At 32.2% G+C, this 22,976-nt stretch overlaps 6 protein-coding genes across 6 annotated transcripts, besides 3 other annotated features; 4 read left to right on the forward strand and 2 right to left on the reverse strand.

Moving 5' to 3' along the window:
- Positions 1 to 6,417: part of a mobile genetic element that runs on past the window's edge.
- Positions 6,418 to 7,611: 1,194 nt separating this feature from the next.
- Positions 7,612 to 9,592, forward strand: TVAGG3_0765230 (phosphoprotein phosphatase protein; the record flags this gene model as incomplete). The annotated part of the gene is made up of 1 exon (XM_001306209.1): positions 7,800 to 8,726. The coding sequence occupies one exon, from the start codon at positions 7,800 to 7,802 to the stop codon at positions 8,724 to 8,726; it is 927 nt and encodes a 308-aa protein (XP_001306210.1).
- Positions 9,593 to 9,835: 243 nt separating this feature from the next.
- Positions 9,836 to 11,274: a mobile genetic element.
- Positions 11,275 to 11,917: 643 nt separating this feature from the next.
- Positions 11,918 to 13,676: a mobile genetic element.
- A 315-nt stretch (positions 13,677 to 13,991) lies between these two features.
- On the forward strand, positions 13,992 to 15,602 carry TVAGG3_0765260 (Rab guanyl-nucleotide exchange factor protein; the record flags this gene model as incomplete). The annotated part of the gene is made up of 1 exon (XM_001306210.1): positions 13,997 to 15,550. One exon carries the CDS (start codon positions 13,997 to 13,999, stop codon positions 15,548 to 15,550), a length of 1,554 nt encoding a protein of 517 aa, XP_001306211.1.
- Positions 15,603 to 16,115: 513 nt separating this feature from the next.
- On the reverse strand, positions 16,116 to 17,412 carry TVAGG3_0765270 (uncharacterized protein; the record flags this gene model as incomplete). Its single annotated transcript, XM_001306211.1, has 1 exon — positions 16,613 to 17,266. The coding sequence occupies one exon, from the start codon at positions 17,264 to 17,266 to the stop codon at positions 16,613 to 16,615; it is 654 nt and encodes a 217-aa protein (XP_001306212.1).
- A 1,444-nt stretch (positions 17,413 to 18,856) lies between these two features.
- On the forward strand, positions 18,857 to 19,360 carry TVAGG3_0765280 (uncharacterized protein; the record flags this gene model as incomplete). Its single annotated transcript, XM_001306212.2, has 1 exon — positions 18,886 to 19,287. One exon carries the CDS (start codon positions 18,886 to 18,888, stop codon positions 19,285 to 19,287), a length of 402 nt encoding a protein of 133 aa, XP_001306213.1.
- A 236-nt stretch (positions 19,361 to 19,596) lies between these two features.
- Positions 19,597 to 21,077, reverse strand: TVAGG3_0765290 (nuclear import signal receptor protein; the record flags this gene model as incomplete). Its single annotated transcript, XM_001306213.1, has 1 exon — positions 19,627 to 21,051. The coding sequence occupies one exon, from the start codon at positions 21,049 to 21,051 to the stop codon at positions 19,627 to 19,629; it is 1,425 nt and encodes a 474-aa protein (XP_001306214.1).
- Positions 21,078 to 21,403: 326 nt separating this feature from the next.
- On the forward strand, positions 21,404 to 22,750 carry TVAGG3_0765300 (ubiquitin-like protein transferase protein; the record flags this gene model as incomplete). The annotated part of the gene is made up of 1 exon (XM_001306214.1): positions 21,404 to 22,750. One exon carries the CDS (start codon positions 21,404 to 21,406, stop codon positions 22,748 to 22,750), a length of 1,347 nt encoding a protein of 448 aa, XP_001306215.1.
- Positions 22,751 to 22,976: the final 226 nt, after the last annotated feature.

The following is a 22,976-nucleotide window of genomic DNA, read 5'->3' on the forward strand; positions in this document are numbered from 1 at the left end:
CCCGCATCGCTAAGCTGAAAATGAAATTCAGTGGATCGAACTTAATTACCCTTCTTTTTCAATTTCAACGAACTCACTAACATGAGATTTTAAATATTCTTTCGTTAAAATTGTTTTCCCCGATGTTATGTCATTAACGAAATAATCACCGTCAAAAGTTAACGAATTCAATTTCGTCGTTGATGCTTTTATTTCATACACCCGCTTTATCGATAGTTTTTGGCTCACTTCTTTAGAAGCATATGAAACATTAATGATGAATTATATATGTATTCGTGAATGAATTAAAATCAATGATTTTCATTAATGACGCCTTTAATGATTCATTAACTGTGTTGAATCCCTTAAAACAATTAATGAACTGTCATGGGCTTCGCCCTGGTCGCTTCGGTCTGAAAGACCTTCAGAGCTCAAAGAGTCCGTTTGCGACTTTATGAAAGGTACACGCGCAAACCGTCGAGTTTGGATCAAATGTACGTGTTGGTGCAGGATATTTAATGATATAAGTCATTAAATCATTAAGTGACGTAAATAATGTTGTCGTTTTGATTTATATTTTTAGCATGATTGTTATATTATGGTAATTTTATTCTGTAGTTTCTGAATTAAAGATATTCGCTAAAATGTTTGTAAACTGTTTTTGAACAGCGTGTGTAACCGTTGAATTCGGAACTCTTACGATTTCACCATCCTTAATAAAAGGCATTGTACATGACGTAGTGCTTGGGTCAAATCTTTCGGGATTATAATTCAACATATATTCTAACGCTTCATATACAGACCTATAAACAGTTGTGTCGTTCTTCATGACAACTTCACCATTTACAATGAATGGCATAGTGCATGGAGTTAAAATAGGGTCAACTTTTCATAGTCCTTCCATGTTATGTATTTCTCGGTATTTCCATCAGAAATAAAATATATTTGTCAGTAAGTGTGAGAGAGATTTTGACCAAAATATAAACGTTTAGCTCTGTCAGCTTCATACGCATATGCAGCAATACTCATATTTTAATGAGAATAAAATGTTGTTCTATTTGCAAAGTACAGACCCAAACGAATACGGGACAGTAAAGCTACAAACAAACTTAGGTCTTCAGAATGAAGCGCTTGCTTTCAGAGTTGTTGACTTCAATACTATCGCTTCATTCGTTATAACAGATGAAACAGATTTCATGGAGCTTGAAATAGATGGAAAGAAGCACGAAATAAGATTTCACAATAATGTAGAATTAAGATGGAACATTAGCTGGAGTGTTAAATGCGCTCATAAATACTACAATAAACAAGGAGAACGAAGAAAACTTAATGAATGTTAAACTTATTGCAGGAGTTTTGAAGTTCAGTTATGCGAAGGAGTTTAAGATAACACGAATGAGTCATAGAGTTCAATTGCTTCTGGGAGCATACCATATGACATGTCCTTTTGAAAAGTGTTGACAAAACGATTGAGATGAAATCTGTTCCATACGTATTTATGGCAATTGTTATTACATTGAGTCTAAAATAGCTAATGTCACAGGCATTTCAGGAGTTAATAGTAAAGGTTCAGTAGAATATAAATCCTTCTGTTATGCAGTCAATTCAATGTTCATTCCAAACGTTCCTGTCATAGTAACTCATTTAGGTAAATGGGTTCGCATTAGTCCTCATAATTTGAAAGACATGCAATTAAGACTTGTTGACTTTCAAGGAGAGCCTGTAGAACTGAAGGCACCAGTGCGAATGACTGTTGAAGTTGACTTTTAGAAAATATTAAATGCAACAGCTTACAAGAGACTCAGAGCTAAAATATAAAGTATGAATGTTATGTATTAGGTCATAGAACTTTGGTTATTGCTGTTTGATGAAAAAAATGAGTTAGTTGTCAGTCAAGAGAACAGAAAAAGGCGTCAAAGGCGCCGAGCGCAAAGCGCTATATGTGGTTAGTGAAAACTGCACCAAGTCATATAGATTAGGTTTGCATTATGAAGATGAGTTCGATACTGTTGAAGAAGTTTTGGATAGATATTACAAATTGCTTTAATTTACTAAAACATATTTCAAACAAAGCTTATATTCTGTTGAAAGTTTTGTATACTCGTTCGAATATTTATACTTAAACTCAACTCTGTAGTTCCTGGTGTTTCATGATGCGGATGTTACTTATTTTCATGAATGTGGGCGTTTGACCACAGCATTCGATTTCAGGGTCGAGATAGTCAATAGACACATTGTTTCCCTGTTATTCGTGATATAAACATTTTCAAGGTCCTCCTTTGTTAGAATTATTTGGTTTCTGCTTTATAAGATTTGTCAAAAGCTTCTATAGTGTCTTTGAGTAAAATTGTTTGGTATAAACTGAAGAAGGTAATGGTCTACGTTATCTGAAGGATTTGTTGAACATTGTGTTAAGGGTTGTCGTTGGCTTTCTCTGAAAGAACTTGGTCAGCGTGGTGGATACTCTAACTTAACATCTGATGTAGCGTTAGCGTTTGAAGCTGAGTTTAAATCAGCGATTTCTCAGTTCTGGTTCTTTTTCTTTCAAACACTCTGAATCTATAGTTCTTTATGACATATGTTTGTCGTTCGTGATCAACATTTTGATGTTGGTTCAATTGGAACATTAACGCACACAGCTAAGATGGATTTGCTTCTCATTTATATAGAATAAAAACCTTTTATATTATGAAATGAACAATATACTCGACAAGGGTTTGAATGTAAAGCTAACGAATGAAAATATTGTTGAATTCACTGAGACAGGTGCTGTGTATAAAGATGTAGAACTATCGAAACAAAAGAGCTAGAGGAAGAAGCAGGAACGGAACAAAGGGTGGAAGCCTATAAAAATTATGTCATATGATGGCTCAGGAGGTTCAAACATAAAGTATGCAGAAAGTTATAGAGTTTATGCTCTCAAAGGTGAAAAGCCTTCATTTAAGAACAGCTATTCTAACGCATATCCTCAAAAGCTAACGGATGGAGAAGTGGATGATATGAATGACAGCAAAAATATTAACAGAAATGGCGACAGAGATGCATGGAATTTGTTTACAATCAGTCAATTGAAGGTTAACTTTAAAACAATGTTGGTCGTTCCCATGGAATATTTTTGACTTTAATGGTATTATGTCATGATATGAATCTCAAGGTATGAACGAGGAGAGATGAGAGACTTATATGCTTCCCAAATTTCTTCAAAAGGTAAGTTTATACCTGACTGTTTCCAAATGAGTTCAAATACATAACGTGAGAAACCTTGAAAGATAACGAAGTCAGTTATGAAGTTTTATGTTTAAAGCAGAAAACGCCATGTTTGCATAAGTATTGCACAGTTAAGTGTGTAATGTCTGACTTTAGTAATGATGTTAGTCTAATGGTGAGTCAGGCTTTGACACTAAACCTTTTCCGGCGAAGTCGTCGCAAACGAGCAGAGTATTTGAAGGATACTTTTTGAAGGGGATATTGTAAGTTTGGACAGAATGTAGTTGTAATTCGTTTCATATCGTAAACTCCTGAGTATTGACGTAAGTGGTGTTTTTCAATAATTCTTCCATCTCTTCTGAAGTCTTTTGCATTCCTGACTGTATAAATTCAACGATGGCATAATATTTCCTCTTACGTCGAACGTAACGTTGAAGAAATTCAATGAGTTCGCTATCTGGAACTTTAACGACAGATGCTTGAACTTTTGACATAAATGTTTTCGCTGTTGAGTCCATAGAGTCTGAAGTTGCTGATATAATGATTTGGTCATAATATGAATCTTGACTTAAACGCTCTGTTATGAGTATATGACGAATGAGGTTAAATGTCTTACCTGAACCCATCTTTCCACAATAGAAATACACACCATTTGAACAGAATTCATAATCTTTGCTGAAAGGAAGAATGAGAGAAGAGTTAAGTTTGTCTGTAGTTTCATTCATGTCTTCATCTACGTCATGTATTAAATGCTTCATTTTATCTCCATTAAAAATGCAAGTCAGAAATATTCAGAACAAGCACCGAGTCTAACTGACAAGAGTATAAGATATATATATATGAACACGTTAATGATGAAACCAACCAAAATTAAAGAAAGTAAGTATACTTATGAATATCCAAGACACTGGTGAGAGTATGTAGGAGGTGAGAAAGCTATTGAAATCAGACAGGTTCGAGATATTCCAGCAGGAAGGACATATATTTGAAGAACTTTAATGTTTTGAGGTATAATGATGAAACAAAGAAGCAAGATAGTTTTCCCATTGCTGTGTATGTGAACCTAGACACAGGAGATGACATGAAAGTTTTTAACACAAAGCTTCAAACGGTAGTGAGAGAACAACTGACTGCGGAAGGGCATCCATTACCTTCAGAAGTTACAATAGCATATAATTTTGAAACAAACTCAATAGATTTTAAAGTCATCTCTGCAAAGAAGTCAGGTTTTACATTTAATGAAGCAGATGTATATTCGAATGAAAACTTCAAAGCTATTGCATGGTTAGATAATGACGATTGCTTTAAGAAAATATTAAATTCAGTGACTCAACGATGTCAATAGATGACTCGTGTGGAATGTTACCATCGATGTTTACAGTAGAAAGGTTCAGCAGGATTGCTTACAAGATTGTCAATTGGTGGTATTTGGTCTCGTGAGAACATTGTTATAAAATCCAGTATAAGTGAATTTGCTGAAGAATCTATATTAGGTCTTTCAAACTACATGTATTCGCCGCCGAAGCATTATAGTATAACAAACTTTGTCAGTAAGTTTAACATAAGACTTGTCGAACCTTCTTCAATGAAAGATGTTGTGCTACCTAAAGATGGAAAGGATGAGACTCATTATTGAGATGATTTTAATAGCATATTAAATAGCTTGTTCTTGAAGGTCATTCATGATGAAATAACTGTTGTAGAAGATGTTAGCAATTGTTCAGACATTTTGAAGCGTATAGATGAGATAGAAGAAAGTTAGATAGACCGCAAAGCGGTGGGGCGAAGCCCGTGAGAATGTTTATGTTTCATTGACTTTCTCAGTAACGAGAACTTTTATGAGATAATATTGAAGAGAGATGATTTTAATATGGTGTAAATGGTAGCTTGGGCAGCTTTAGGCGCATGGGAACAAAAGCATTAGCATTTGAGCAAAAGCACTTGGAGCTTATGACGCAGTAAATAAAATGAGTGGAGGAAGGGTTTCGAAGACATTAGATGCAATAAAGGGAAGATTGGAGCTGGGTTGCAAAGAAGTAAGATTAATAAAATAGGGCTCATAAATAAAGCATCCAATTTGGTTGCGACTGATTCGGAAAATGCTTTAGGAAAGGACGATGAGTTTTCAAAACACGCAAAAGACTTTAATGACCAGATGAAAGGTGAAACAATGCATTTAAATAGAGTCGATGGAACTCTTCCTCCACCAGCAGTTCTTCCGTATGGTCCCTATGGAATGTATGGAAACCCTTACGAAAGACCATTTACCCATTGACTGGTGGAGAGTAACTGGTATCATTACGGACGAAGAAGAAAGACAGTCAAGTTGGAGACGAGCGTGAAGAAAGCAACTAAAAAGAAACCAAGGAAGAGAGTATATAAAGCATGAATTCATGAGGTGAGAAATTAGGTGAAAAAAGAGGTGAGTTTCACCACTTCACCTAAATTTATTTTTGCGCTATTGTTTCATACGTGTGAGGGTGGTGATATCATAAATTTTAAGTTTATTTTATATAAAATGACAGAACAAAAATATAACATTTCTACTCAGCAGGAATGAGACCCTTACTGACTATGTATTCGTTTAATGCTTGATGAAAACAATGGTACATATTATCGTATGGGTATACACAACGTCTGTTTCCATCGTCGTCGTATATGTAGAGCTCAAATCCAGTCCAACCTTCTTTTGTACAATATGTAGCTTATTTTAAGTATGCATTTATGTAGATAAGGCAATTTTCTTCATCGCTCCAGAAATAATTTTTCGTCATTGTTGAAATAGTTTTCGTTCCTCTACGTCCATAAGGAATGTATGCAATGAACTTGGCGTCATAAGGGATTGTAATATATTGGGTTTCTTCATCGTCAATGGGTCTGTCTTTGTTAAAATGCATGTTTCTCAGTTTTACTTGATTTTTTTGAATAGTTCACGGAAACGTTCTGGGAAAGAGTCATAGTAAATGTAGTCGGACATGTCTTTGTAATGAAATAAAAATTTAAAAAATAAAAATAAGGTTATTTTTTATTTAGTGAGGACGGTAGTGAAGTCGTTAGTGAAATCATTAGTGAAGTCGTTTATGTGTCAGATAGTTTTGTAAATATTTAAGGTTAAGTTGGTGTTACGGTTGTGTTGTAAAATATACGTTACTGGTTTCGTAAAGTGTCAAAACCGCTAAGTGGTGTACGGAGGCGCGCAGTGCCGCTGTACACGACTTAGGGATACTAACTTTCTTCGAGGGCCGCCATGCAGAAGGTGTCTGGTTCAATGTATACAAGGCATTCGAATTCTGCGGATTCGAAAAACTCAAACCAGTGACATTCCACGATGTGATGAAGATGCCTGACTTCAGCAAGTACATCGAACACCTACATCAACACTTAGATAATGTTTTCATTTAAAATAAAAAATTCTATGCTTTAATTTAAATATTCTTTCAGTTGTGCTTTAAATATAAAGAATATTGTTAACAAACTAAGTACTTTGGATTGTATTAATGGTATAGATATGTTGGATTAGACGAATGTCTTATGATATAGATATAATCTGAACTGTGAATTCGATTAAATATCTTATTGCAGATTAATTGAATTGATTGGTACCACAGTGTTTTCCAGAGATATTTACCTAAATTTGCCATAATATATCAAGAATTTCTTTAAAAGTAATGATCAATGATAATACAACAATATTACCGCATATGGTAATATCGGAAATATTGTTGTGTCATTTGTATGACTAGTTAATAGATTCAAATGGTTCAATTATGAAATAATGCAGAATAATCAAAAATTTAGAATGAGGAAATCCAACGATTTTATATCTGTATTTGCATTAAAAACTTTAACTCGGTAATCTTATAATTAATAATTATAAATTTCCAACAAGAAATCTGATTTTCAGGAAAAACTTTTATCCTGTTAGAAATAAATCGGATTTTTACGTTAATATCTCGGTCCAATCCATGAATCAATGATTTGCAGGGCAAAATATTGACATTTTTGTTGACCAAATTAAAATTGTAAAATTAATGTTTTTAATTTGAATGAAATTATTGTCAAAATTAATGTTATAATATATAGCCAAAATTAGATTTATTTTAAATTGAATGCAGAAAACATAATCCCCTGTAATTTAAGAATTACAAAAATATGTGATATTTAAAACATTTTAAATCCGGGAAATTATTCCATTCAACCAGAAATTGAATAGCTTATTTTGAGGAAAAAAAAATAATTATATACTGTATTATCGGTATAGAATTGAGTTTGAATTTACTAGCTTAGCAATCATATTGAATTTTTGAGACCTTTTGAAATTTCATCATCGTAATTATCCACCTTAGAATTACAATACTATGCAGAATTTTTCAATTTTTAGAACCCCATTTAAAATATTTTCAATTATTTTAAACCTATTGATGACTGCAGCAGAAATCGTTCTTAGAGAATATAAAGAATATTTGGCGCCTTCTTTTACAAATGTCTCACAACTCGGAACCGAGAAATTCCCTATTCATACATTTGCGCCGAAATTAATCGAAGAATTATGTGAACATGCTAAAACAATTCTCAAAGCTCAACCGACTGTTTTGCTCTTGACGTGATCGGTAATGGTTGTAGGAGATACCCATGGAAATATATTCGATGTTGTCAGAATATTAAAAAATGGAGGCTTACCGATCAGCCATAAATACCTTTTTCTCGGAGATTTTGTGGATCGAGGAGACTATTCGATCGATGTTATGGTTTTACTCCTTGCAATGTTGGTTCAATATCCGCAAAATTGTTTTTTAGTCCGTGGAAATCATGAATTCAAAAGCATTAATTCAAAATATGGATTCTATGAAACAACCTTTGCTCGTTACAATGATGATTCTCCCTTCAATAATGTTAATGAAGTTTTTAATTATCTCCCACTCGCTGCTGTCGTTAATCAACGTTATTTCTGCACGCACGGTGGTATTTCTCAATACCTAAGGCATTATAGTCAGTTAAATAAGATTACAAAACCCTTTGATAACATGGAAGAAACTGCCGATTACAGAATTGTATCAGATGTCCTCTGGGGTGATCCAGTAGATCCACCAAATGGTATGCAGCTTACCAAGCGTGGTATTGGCAGTCCATATACCGAGCAAATGGTTACGGATTTCTTAAAACTAAACAAATTAGAAGCAATCATCAGAGCTCACACACCAATAGATACAGGCGTGGCCCGTCAATATAATAACCAACTCTATACTGTTTTTTCTTCAAGTGATATAGAAGAAAGTCAACAATGTGGAGTTCTTTTCCTAACGATGAATTCTCCTCCGAACCCATTCGTAATGAACCCTATACGTGTTATTCCTTTAGAATCTGCTGTTTTTAAGCAATTTAGACAGCCTATGATTACGACAGGCATTAAAGCTAGTTCATTGCTGTTAACAACAACAGCTAGAGACCACCATATCGTTAAGCCTTCAACAAAAAGGATAAGACACGTTTCCACATCTTTAATTTTGAACGTTTGGAAATCGGGTCGCCCTCAAGAATAAAATTTGTATGTATATTCTCTCTTCTTAATCCAAGTGTTAATTTTTGAGTCAGATCAATTTTTTGTAAAAGTGGGAAATTTCAAAAAAAAATACGACCAAAAATGTCAAGCCATCTATGATACATTTGAATCGTATGGTCTTTTGCAATGGTTTTTTAAATAAAAGTAGCGTAAAAACAAGAAATGGTTTACGAATTGCAACGTTTCATAAATTTTTCAAAGGTACGGACATTTTTTAACCTTAAATTCTAAAAAATCAAGGGGCATTTGTTGGCTTTACAACTCGTTATACCCTTTGAATTTAACCAAGATTTTAGAGCATGCAAAGCATTAGTATACCCTTAAGAGAATGCAATATTTGTTGCATGAATTAAAGTTTACAAAAAAGAACATATTTTGATTTTTTGCAACCTATCAAATTTCTCATCATTTGATCAGCCAGGATTACCAAAATTCAAAAAAACCTATAACTGTATCGGAAAATCTCTACCATAAAAAATTAAATTTATGAAATATTTTTGAGACCGCGCTTTCTCTTTGAAAATCATGGAAATAAATCATGTACAAATATATAATAAGTATGTAGAAAATGAGAAAAATCCGTCTTGCCAATTTTTAGAAACGAATTGCATTTCATCAAAAACATACACTACCAATTAGTTAACTTGTAAATTAGCCGTTATCATAATGAACGACATACAGTTATCAAAAAAATATTAGTGCAAAAGCACAACCAGCAATAAAAATTATGGATTTCTATTACTTGTAACTAGTTTTACCCCTACACAAAGAAGATTACTTTTGGGTTACATGTAACTCAAGTAGCATCTTCGAAATAATTGTTATTTATAATTATAAAAATTTTATGTTTATTTCTTTCGGTAAATCTACCTGATTTTGAATTTTGACCAGAAATAGTTCTTCTTAAGATCAAAAATTGTTCGTTTTTTAAAATTAAATTTTGCATTCAAGAAATATCGGCTTTTTTCGGGAATAAAAGGAAATATATTGCATCAAGATCAATTAGAAAACATATTTATTTTTCCAAAAAAATCTGAATTTATGAATTTTGTTATAAAAATTGTATTTTTTTATTTTATTTTTCATTTTGAGAAAGGGACAGACTAGCCCATTGTCACTTTTTAATTTAGCAAATGAACGCTTATGGAGTGGAGTTTTTGGGTAAATCTGATTTGCTTATAAATGAAATAAAATCAAAAGAAACCATATTGGCATTATATTATGCAAAAATAAATGATCTTACTTAGTACTTTTAAAGTTAATTTCAGAAAAAATTTGACACAATGGTATCCGGCACATACAAGTGGTGTACAACCAAAATATAAGTTAGTTTAAACATATATTGCTATATCTCATGATCTTACTTAGTACTTTTAAAGTTAATTTCAGAAAAAATTTGACACAATGGTATCCGGCACATACAAGTGGTGTACAACCAAAATATAAGTTAGTTTAAACATATATTGCTATATCTCATGATCTTACTTAGTACTTTTAAAGTTAATTTCAGAAAAAATTTGACACAATGGTATCCGGCACATACAAGTGGTGTACAACCAAAATATAAGTTAGTTTAAACATATATTGCTATATCTCATGATCTTACTTAGTACTTTTAAAGTTAATTTCAGAAAAAATTTGACACAATGGTATCCGGCACATACAAGTGGTGTACAACCAAAATATAAGTTAGTTTAAACATATATTGCTATATCTCATGATCTTACTTAGTACTTTTAAAGTTAATTTCAGAAAAAATTTGACACAATGGTATCCGGCACATACAAGTGGTGTACAACCAAAATATAAGTTAGTTTAAACATATATTGCTATATCTCATGATCTTACTTAGTACTTTTAAAGTTAATTTCAGAAAAAATTTGACACAATGGTATCCGGCACATACAAGTGGTGTACAACCAAAATATAAGTTAGTTTAAACATATATTGCTATATCTCATGATCTTACTTAGTACTTTTAAAGTTAATTTCAGAAAAAATTTGACACAATGGTATCCGGCACATACAAGTGGTGTACAACCAAATCTTCGACTCGATGAACTTGTCATCGAGTTATATTCCAGTGTTGTTCCTTCATTCCTGATTAAGTTGCAAATTAAAGGTCTGGATTCAGAGAGAAGTGTTAAAGTTATCAAAAAAGTCACAAGAGATTTCGAAGAAATGACACAATTTAAAAAAGTCGAATGCATCAGTATGCTTGAAGCTGTTCAGAAAGGTCTGAAAAATGATACACTTGATCCCAACATTGTTTACTCAACATTATAAATATTATTGCAAAGAAAACATTTGATTTAATAAACATTTAATTTATTATAATTAATTTTTTATTACAGTATAGTAAAAACTGCTATAAATAAATTATTATATTTTATTAAAATGTGACTTTTAATAGTAAGTGAATAAAATAAATCAGGAATTGGGAAAGAAATAAGGTTAATTAAAAATAATGAAAATTACAAGTTTAAGGTTAATGAAAAAGTGACAATGGGCGAGTTTGTCCCCCACTCTTTCATTTTTTGAATTTTTTTTTGGAATTTAAACTTAAAGCTAAGATAGATTTTCATATATAACTAGAGTGTACTTGATGATTAGGTTATAATTTTATCTTAAAAAGCTATACATTCCTTTTAAAAATGTGTATTTCGATTCAATATCATCGATTAAAACCATTTTTGAGCCAGATTAACTTAATAAATCAGATTCATAACATTAGTACATTACTCACGGACTGTTATAAAACGATAATATCAATTTTTCAAAGAAGTATTTTCTAAACAAGTTTTTCAAGCCTAAATTTAGGATGTATTATTAGTTGCTTACTATGTGTTATTGAATTTCTGCAGAAATAACTACTGATACTTCATTATTGTTAAAAAATTGAAACAAAATCTCACAGATTCTTTTGAAGAATGATATATTTATGCATTATTCAAGCTACAAAAATGATGCAGAGCATTGGCATATGCATTATTAACTTATATCTTCTAATATAATTCTAGAACAATATATCACAAAATTGGCAAGACCAATTTTCTTCATACGACACATTTAGTATATGTGGCCTATATGAAATCTATACTCTTGAGTATATGGCTTAAATCCGGTCAGAAAAAAAGTGTCCGTACCTTTAATTTTTCTAGTGTATTCAATGGGGAGAAGCTTCCTAAACTTTTTAATCCCATAAATATGGTCATTATCTGGAATAAAGAGTTAAGCGTCATATGTCACTTTTTGTACTAAGGAAACATCGACTTTATGCGTTATGACTTTTCGATGAGGAAACAAGTGTTCACGTATTATAAACTTCCTTATTCCAATAAACCGACCCTAAACATAATTAATTCTAAGAATGATAATGGTCTCTTTTCTATGATAACCAAATCAATTTGGTTATCATAGTAAAGCACCAAAAACTGGAATAGGAATAACCGCACTTAAACAGGAATAGGCAGTGTGGAAACTAGAGAAGACTCAACTGATTTTTTAAGCAACTCTTCTTGCCGATTCAAATCTGCTTTGCTAATCATTGTATATTACTATATTCTGATTAGGATACTTTAACGCTTGAGCATGCACATCATTCTTTTAGCTGATTTCTAAAATACAATCTTCTATTAACTTTGAAATTTCTTCAAAAGTTATAGTAATTCCATAGTTCATTCGTAAAATGTTATTAAATAGCTCTGACTATTCCTTTGCACGCAAAATGAGGTAGTATTTTTTGAATTTTTTACTCAAAATAAAACAAAATCTACCCAATTTTATACCACTAAAGCCTATATTGACACACACATATATAAATCTCTATTGTTATAAGATAAATTTGAAAAAATAAATTTTTTTCCTAAAATGTAAAATTATACTTGTATTCAAAGAAAGTAGATCGTTTATAAGGAAGGTATTATATATTTGGGGAGAAAATCCCTTACAATATACAAAAATATGAAAGAATATTCAATCATCAGGAAAGAGCTTAGTACTAACCATTTGTGAGACGTTCATATAATATCTTTTTCCTTTTTGGGGTTTTTAATCGGATTATCCATTTCCCTGCATTGACTTTAATTCATTCTTGATGATCTGAGTATACATGATCATTATCGAACGTTTGCCATACTCTTCCACAGTTAATGATTGCTGAAAAATGAATAGTACTGAATAACAGCTGGAATTTCATAAGTATTTTGCGTATTTATACTGATTTAAACATGAAATACTCATACAAAATGCAAAGTTTTTAAAAACAATCAATAAAAGATTTTAAATTAGATAAAATATCATATGTCACTTCTTTTTTCATCTGGATAATAAAATTGATAAATTTTTTTCTAATTAAAGATAAAGATGCATTTATAGTAGTAGAAAATTAATTTCTAGACTAAAGCTTGTTTATTGTCACCGTTTTAAGTCTAAATTTATAGGAAATGGTTATTTTATTATGCATTAAAAGTTCTTCTATAAAATTAACATTAAAATCATCTTTCGCCTAAGAGTAATAACAAGGTTATGCAAATTTTATTGAAAATAGTACGAGAATTTTGTTTGAAAATATAATATGGTTAAAAATAGGGAATGGATGTATGAATGTTCCATATTTATTTTATCCGAGTTGCTTCATGATTCCATATTGCCGATTCCTATTCCAGTTTTTGGTGCTTTACTATGATAACCAAATTGATTTGGTTATCATAGAAAAGAGACCATTATCATTCTTAGAATTAATTATGTTTAGGGTCGGTTTATTGGAATAAGGAAGTTTATAATACGTGAACACTTGTTTCCTCATCGAAAAGTCATAACGCATAAAGTCGATGTTTCCTTAGTACAAAAAGTGACATATGACGCTTAACTCTTTATTCCAGATAATGACCATATTTATGGGATTAAAAAGTTTAGGAAGCTTCTCCCCAATTTGTTAAAACAAATAACATTATATCTTTAATATATTACAAACAAACACAAATAACCAATTTTCTATTTTCGGAGACTAAATTGATTCAAATTTTGAAATTCCAATATCTAAATGTTTTGAATTTCTTCTGCTGAGTCTTCTTGTTGGCATTTTTTGCGGAATAAAAAAATTCCGACAACTATTGCTGCAATTGCTACAACAGCGATCACTATACCTGTTAATATTTTGATATTTTATAGCTTACAGATCGGATAAAAATTTGGACTCCAAAAAAAATTTTTTTTTGTTTGACTTTTTCAATAAACTTAAATACTTTTATGTTCAAAGCCTTTCGAAAGGATAAAGACAAAAAGGCACATAAAATTAGAGGTCAATTAAGTTTAGATCGTATTACTGGTGTTCTGAGTACAAAAGATCAATTGGAATCCCAATTAAATCAGTCAGAAATAGAAAAGGAAAACAGACTCGGAAAATTCTTATTTATTCTTGGACCTCATGAAGTCGTACCAGACGAAATTGCGTTATTGTTCGTATACCCTGTTAATAAATTTCCATATACGCCGGAAACGATATATAGAATCAAACACTTCTGCTATCCAAATGGGATGAATTGCACAGTAAGTAAGAAAGAATCATTACAAAATCAGTTCGTGTTCACTTTAAATGAAGATGGAAAACTATTTTTTGGCGTCTGCACTCATTTCTATCCATCAGGACCACAATTTTTATCCAATTCTGAGTCTGGACAACCATTTTGTATTTGTACCATCACTCAAAATCCACAGCTTAACCAAAATTTTCAATTTCAACTAATGATAATATCATTAATCAGCAATCCACAGCTCGAAATCAACACAAAATTCGATGTTAAATTGCTTCAGTATGAACAAAAACTAGATCCAGGTATACTAGAAAATTTACATAAATTTAATCCTCCGTTAACAGTACTTTCCGGCAATCCAATAGTCTCATCGATCAATCCATCCTTTATACCTCCAAAAATTATCGATACTTTATCTCTTTATCTTCAAATTTCAAATCAACAAAATTGTGCCCTTAAATTAACGAACACTAACAGTGTTTTTATTACAGCAACTGAGTCAGCTGCCAAACAGATCGCCTCTACTATTTTTGACGTTTTATTCTCTATTTTATCCGTGAAAAACGTTTTAAAGTTTCTTTCAGCGATATTAACAGAGCAAAGAATCATCGTTTACGGATCTGACTTTTACAACATCAGTTCCGTAGTTCTTTCCGCTATTCCGATGATTTCTCCTCTTGAATACAAAGGCGCATTTCTTCCATTAGTTCCCAACCGCGCGGAATTCCTTGACTACCTCGGAACACCGATTCCTTATATCTTTGGTGTCCTAAAGTTCGATGGGTTCTTGACAGCTCTTAATTCTTTTGTTGATCCTTCAGAAGTTTGTATGATCGACGTAGATAACGATAAATTGCAGTTTCCCGAGTCAGTTCCGATTCTTCCGAAGTTCAGCGAACTGAAAAACCTTCTGCAAAACCAGTTAAATCAGATTGGCTCTTGTAAGAGGAATAGCCAAAATATGAATGAAATTGCTGGATCAGGAGTTGCGTTGTCATTCAAATGGAACAGGAAAAACAAATACATTTTCACGCCCGGAAATGCTCTGAAAATTCAACAGATTTTCACAAAATACTTGAATGAAATGGTAGGTCCTGAGAGGCTTAGTGGATGCAGAGTAAGGGATACAACAGATCCTGATAATCCAAAGGTCGGATTTGTGAATGATGCATACATGATTGGCATAAATGAATGCGATCTAGATTTTGTAGAGGCTTTTATTGGCACTCAATTTTTCCAAGCTTATTGCGAAGAAACATTTTTCAGTTAATGATTATTGTTTGTATTTTTTTGATTGTTTGATATTTATTTTCTAAAAAAACTATACTTTAAAAATAAATGATTAAATATTTAAGATTCACGATTTGAAACGAGGAGTAGGATAAAAAAAACTTTTGAGAAATCTCGGAAAATAAAGATTTTGAATTTAATTGATAGTATTAATAGCAACAAGTTACTCATAAGAAAAATCAAAAGATTGAATTCATAAAAAATTTACACCCATGATGGAAATGTTAAGAAAATTAACAGATTTATAATGATTAATAGGAATAGAAAGAAAATTTAAAGAAAGATTGATTGAAGAAAGATTCAATTTTTATAGGGAAGCACAGTAATTATTTTGGAATTTTGAGAGCAATGACAATTTCAAATAATAATCTTTTAAAAAGAAATTTTGCAAACTTAGATAGAAAACATGTTGAATAATGGATTTTATCCGTGAAAGAAAATCTTGATCGGTTTACATTCAGAATGAAAAAATAAATTGAAAATAATGAAACAGTCATAAGATCATAGAAATTATTAATATTAATTTATTCAATTCAAAAGTTGGCCAGAAGTTGAATATTGAGAAGATTATATACATTAGTAATTGGGATTCAGCGAGGACATATAATATAACTGTTAATTTTTTAATTTCAAGAATGATCGGATTGTTAAATCAAAATTCAATTTTCGAAATTAAAATAATGTATTATGGTAGCTACTGTCATGATGAAAAAGTTTTACATTTTGAGAACAAAGAATTAATATCATAAATATTTATTAATTGAGAGAACTCAATTTTGCGGCTTCTCTCAATTTTTATCTTATTGAATGTGCTTTCAAAAATATTACTTCACAATTTTGAATTGTCTCACAATTGTAATTACTCAAATATTTTGAATTGCCTTATCAACAATTCAATTATCAAACGAATTTTTTACTGATTTATAAACTTTTCTTCTAATCACAATTCACATTATTAAGCTCAACTTAAATAATCATAATTTCTATAAGAATATTTACAAACGATAACAAAATTTCGCAGAACACGTAAAAAAAATCTTCCCTAGATTTGTGAAAATGAAAGGCCAGGCAGATTGCCACGTCTTATTATATTGAAACAACCTGGAGGAGCGCTGAATTCCTTTGAAATAATGGAAGTTGGGACTTTTGGAAGACAATTTTCGAGAGATTGAAGAGGTTCTGTTTCCGGAGGTGTTTGTACTGGAGTTTGAACCTGGATTGGTTGAGCTGTTGGGTAGGTTTGTGCAGGGGTTGGGGCAGCTTTCTTTGGCTGAGTGTAAGTCTGTTGAACTTGTGTGTATTGAGGAGATGTAGGAACCTCTTTCTTCTTCCTTCTTGGATCAACAACAGCAGCAGGTTGCGGGGTTGGATCAATCGGTGCTGGTTGTTGTGGCTGAACATATCTTACCGGTTGTTGTGGCGGAATTTGCTGCATCGACATTTGCATTTGCTGAGCATAAACATCTTCTGGGATGTAAACTGGCTGAGCTTGTTGGCCAGATGTTGGTAAATATTGAACCATTTGATACTGCTGTGGTGGCTGATAGATAATTTGTTGGGCTGGTGCTGCATACAAAGGTTGCTGCGGGGGAGGTTGGTAGTAATATTGAGGAGTATTATACATGACCTTCTGATAAGGGCGCGCTGGGGCTGGTTGAATTGGTTGAGTGACTGTACGGGGATAGGTATATGCCATTTAAAAAAATAAAGGAAAAAAAATTTATAAAAAAAATTTTAAAAGGAATTGAAAAAATTGAAACGATTATGATTTATTGATAGATATTATCGGAATTGGTGTTAGAGCAAATCATAATATTATTTTGGTATTATTTTTGAGGGGGATGATTAATTAATTGAGATAGAGAAAGAGTTTCTATTTAATAATTTTTACGCGGTTCAGAAAATAATTGTGAGATATCACAAAAATTACTGAGTTCTCAAAAATAAGGTGTCGCGAGATGATGATCATTGGTAATCTTCAATTATCTTTATGCCAATAAACTTTTCAGAATTTGAAAAGTCATTCAAATGGTTAAATCATAAATCTATTCTTCATTAAGTTATTAATCATAGCACTATAATAAAAATACAATTCCCAACAAATTTTTAATAACTGTAAATTTCGAATATAAATGATCTACGTTATAGCATTTACAAATAAATGATTATATTGTATATCAAGTCACGATAATTATAATCCCGTATTCTCAGTTGCAACGATTTTCTTTCCACAGAATGTTAGTATTAAAGACTTTCTTTAATCAATATAGGTTTAACATAACCTTTCAAATCTATTCGATCTATTAACCATTCATATTAACTATCAATTAATTTTATCTTCTCTCTAAAACCAACTAAGTTTGTTCTAGCACGAAGAAAGCAAATTAAGTGCTGATATTCTTATGTGTGTTCTGAATTAAAATCTAATAAAAGCCATCATAATACCCTGAATTTCGAGAATCCATACTTCCATTTCTCATTCAATAGTTATTTTAGGGGATATCAAGATTCTAATCATAAACTTATTTTGATACTTAGTGCTGAGAACAACAAGTCAAGATCGAAGATTAATTTCGAAAATTAGCTGAGCTCATTCTGCGAAAACTAAATCAGTTAGAACCTTAACGAATTGTAAATTGTTTCCATTATAATATTTCATACCTTATATTTTCTTAGCCGAAAACTTATTGAATCAGTCATTATTATCGCATATTTTAAAATTCATTTTAAATTAAGGTCGCGAACTCATTGGTTGCTTCGAGATGATTTTCAATAATATCAATTCAATTTATTTTTCAAAACCCATCAAAATCTTAATGGTTTTCATTCTAGCAATAGTGCTAAAATTTTCCATTTACATCGATTTTCCATCGTTTGTGTCACTTTTATTGTTTTTTTTGGCGCCAATTTCGATTTCAATCTGGTATTTAAAATTATTTGAATACTTTTTATTTTTAATTTTGCAAATTACCTCAGACTTTCCAGAGGATTGAGTGGCAACTCAATCCTCTGAAATAGTCTGTGGTAATTTTTAGTCTCTACACTATTTCAATATAAGCTCCATTTTTAAACAGTTTTTAAAAATCGAGCATTGAAAAGTGTGATGAGACTTAGTTTTTACTATTGTTTATGTCCCCGATCAAATATTCAATGTCCAATTTCGATATTGATTTTTAATAATGTTATTTGCACCAACATAAACTTTTTAAGGATAACTTACGGTAATGATTTTAACTTCTGAGCTTTACAATGAAATGGCGCCAAATCTTTCAATATTTTTGAAGGGAATAAACGGATACTCAGGACCAGAATTTCATGTCCACGAAGTTCACACAGACATTCAAGGGTGATAAGCGCGAAAACCTTCAACTTAACAACTACTCATGTGTAAATCTTGAGAAAGTTATTCTTGTTTCCAAACCAGACGATGTTAAAGAAGTTGTAGTTACAATTTCCTTCTTACCAGTTGCTGATGGAACAGAAGAGACTGAACAGAAGATCACTCGTACAAACGAGGAACTTGCCAAATTCACTGGTGAAACAAAGGAAGTTGCATGCAACTTCATGGCTTTGGACGAAATGGAAGCCTGCGTCTTCACAACAGCTGGCTGCCAAGTCAAGGTCGAGGGCATTTATACACAAATCGATGATGAGGAAGAAGATGACGATGATGGTGATGATGATGACGAGTTCCAGCAGGATGATTACTCCGATTAAACCCTCTATATAGCATGCATGCGTATTAATATTTAAATCGAAATTATTTAGTCTTAAAACTTAGTATTTTTGGTATATTAGAATTTGGCAAACTTTTTAGAGTAAATTTCAAGAAATAACCCTGTTCAAATTAAGTTCTATTTTTTAATGCCGTTTTATAGATTTTAGTTTTGTCCGGTGATTTTCTGGATAAGGTTTGTGATGATATATTCAAATCGTAAATAACTTCATTTTCAGAATGAGGTTATAGTAAAAATCTAAAAAAGGTCACATCATTTTTTCAAAACAATTCAACATAATTAACAGGTTTAAATAAAAGAAACGTAAAAGATTCTTCATTCAGTATGAAGTTGCTGAAGATGGTTCGATATATATTGCATGGTTAGCTATACTCTTAATATTTGACTGCGATAAGGAATCCAAAGCGTCGAAGAGGTCATCGATAATACCGGAGTCGACATCCAACACGAAGTTCTCCAAAACTGTTGCTATTTTTTGGAGTGCATCCAAACATCTATTAATAATGATAGGAATCGAACACCCAAGCATTTCTATCACGATTTCGTAAATTTCTTCATTTACAATATCCTTTATATTGCTTGCGTTCGAGTATAATATATATGTGCATATGAAATAAACAATTTCCTTCTTTGTTTCAAATGAACACGATTTTGTCATTTCTACTGAAAAATGAATGAGAGGCTTGCAAACCTCAATTACCTGAGCGGTTACACTCTCGATGAGGTTTGAGAATATCGCAAAAGCTCCGCCCGCTTGTGGTGAATTTTCTATCAATTGAAGTAAAATATTAATTAATCCTGCTTCTAGTAGAGTATTCACTTGTATTGGATGAAAATGGCAGAAGTTTGCAAGGAGAATCAAGCAAGCCCCTGTTAAAGTTTCGATAGGTATTAATTGTATTATTTTAATGGGAATTCCTGCATCGTAAGCGTTGTGGATGAGCATAGGCTGTTGGTCTGTAATACTGATATAAGCTGTAATAATTGCGCGCACTCCATTTGGAACTTCAAGATCCAAAAGTGGTGCAAGCTTTGTAATGAATTCTTCAAGCACAGTTGAGTCGACCTCATCAACATTATGGAATATAGAGCATAATGCGACACAGGCGTCCTCAATTATCGCAGGGTCTGTAATATTTGATAAAAATTGTATTAAATAGTCAGGCAATCCGAAAGTAAGCATAGAATCTTTGACATATGCAACTCCGGATGTCTGTCTAATTAAAGTAAGCGTAGCCGTAGTTATTGTTTCTGATTCAGATTGGATCATATCAATAATCGACATAGTTAATCCATTATCGACATAATTTTCTGACATGATATTTGACGTGGCAAACAATGAACAGATGATTTCCATGACGTGAACTTTGTAGAAATCCTGAAAAGCATCATTTGAAAGTGCATTAACTAATTCGAGTGCAAGTTCTTCTGATCCTACCAGTTTGTCGAGCATTCTCTGATTTGAATTTGCACAATTCTCAATCATTGCTGCCATTTCGACGATATTTGAAAAATTATTGCTGTTTATACATTCAATGGCACCTTCGACTGTCAAATATGGAGATATTTCATTTTCTAGTAATGGACTGTGTTGTTTTCTGATCAGTGTTGAATTCGCTTTTAATGCTGCGATTGAAGGTCTTGGAGGTCTTCTAAGTGTTAAACTCAAACATGTGCACTCTTTTGCAACATGTGTGAGGTACTCACCCATACTACCTCTCGGCGAAATTCCTAAATCATCCATTTCACAAAATTTATTTTATAGTTTTTTCACTAGAGAAAAAGTGGCATACGAATTGATAAAATCTCCGAATCAGAAAAATTCTGAGGGTGTGTCAAACGACGATGAATTTACGTGGCAGATAACTATCCAAGAAAAGTGCTAGATTTTTAAAAAATTGAAGAAAAAAGGACAAAAACCCAAAAAAGACGGAAAAAAGAATTTCCAGCGTAGGATCCCAAAGCCATGTTACAGATTTCCGAATGGAAAATACACTTTTGAAGAGCAAAAGTGCAGAGAAACTAATTCGATGGTTCCTCAAAATTCATCTGCTTTTACTGCCGGAAATTTCCAATTTGTATATAAAAATTGCGATATGCTAGCAAATTCTAATACTCCAGACCCGTTAAATAGATTGAACAATGTTTTATTTTCTCACTCTTTACATCCATCTTCAGGTAATGAATGGGACTTACTTTTTTCTGTAATCGCTCATCAACCATGCGATTTCGTCTGTCCTATATGTTTATTTCCTCCAGTTGCTCCAAGAATTACAAAGTGCGGTCATATTTTCTGCGCTGACTGCATTTGTCAGCACTTAGCTTGTTCAAAACAGAAAATATGTCCTGTTTGTTTCTTGAGCATTACCCAAGAAGAATTGTTACGAACAGATTTGCGATTACATGAAAATTCTGAAGAAATTACTTTCCAAAAAGTCATCAAAAATAGGCACAACTGCTGCTGTTTTGATGGAACTACTGAAGTAGACATGAATCAGCTTCCTTTTGCTTCACAACCCAGTTCAAAATTTTCTCATTTTATGTTGGCCGATAGCGAATACGTTTCTCATATAATAGAAGATGAGAGGACCAATCTCAAATCACAAAAAGTCATATATTCTTCTCCAGAATACCTTGATACTCCAAAAATTGGAATGATTGAGAGTATTTTGGACTCTTTGAAATCAGAGAAGCTTCCAGAATCAAATGAACCGTCATTTACACTAGAAAGGCCAAACGAAACTGTTGTTTTCTTCCAAGAATCGAAAGGTCGAAATATTTACCTTGAAAATTTGAATCAAAAGATGCTTAAAGAGCAATTTGGCGATATCAAGAATTATCCTCAACAAATTACAGCGAAAATTTTGAAAATCAGATCGACAACAGTTACACAACGATTCAGAAGGCAAAATCCGATACTTGGGCACCTTCCATCTGGTGCTGAAGTAGATTTTGCGCTGATCGACCTCGAAGGAATTGTTGATCAGAGTATCATCAAAAAATATTCAGGAGCAATCGCTTACAGACTTAAGGAGGACACAGAAGACGAAGATAATGATGGAGAAGAGGAGGAAGACGCAGTTGTACAAGAGTTTGACACAGAATATTTCCCATCTTTGATTGAAACCCCAGAAAAACCTACAGAATCAAAGCCAGTTAAATCTGCTTGGTCACATGTCAAAGCTCAGCCGATAAAGCCTGAGAGAAAGAAGACTTTCGCTGAAGAATTTCCTTCTCTCGATGGAAGTCCCCTTCCGCCACCAAAATTTGTTCCGAAGCATCTTCAAAAACAAGTTGCTCCTCAATCTGCTTGGGCAGCAATACAGCAAAGGCCAAATTCAACGAAACCTTTGAATGAGGACTTTCCAGCACTTTCAGCGCCTCCGAAGAAGAAAGAGCTACCGAAGAGAGTTTCTTCGTGGGCTGCAATTGGTACAAAATAATATATTTGTTTCTTTATAAACTATATTATATATAATATGAATATATTTTTGAATAATAGTAGCATATTGGAAGTTCTTCATGAAAGTAAATGAATATTGTAGTGATTGCGAATAATGGTAAAAAAATGTAAATTTCCTAGGAATAAGTATGAGTTTTGATCAAAAAATCTATGGGTAAATTCGATAAAATTTGTATTAATCATGGGCTAGATAGAATTTTTGGCGA

The sequence above is a fragment of the Trichomonas vaginalis genome, chromosome III, assembly GCF_026262505.1.
Source record: "Trichomonas vaginalis G3 chromosome III, whole genome shotgun sequence".
In the NCBI taxonomy this organism is placed as follows: Eukaryota; Parabasalia; order Trichomonadida; family Trichomonadidae; genus Trichomonas; species Trichomonas vaginalis.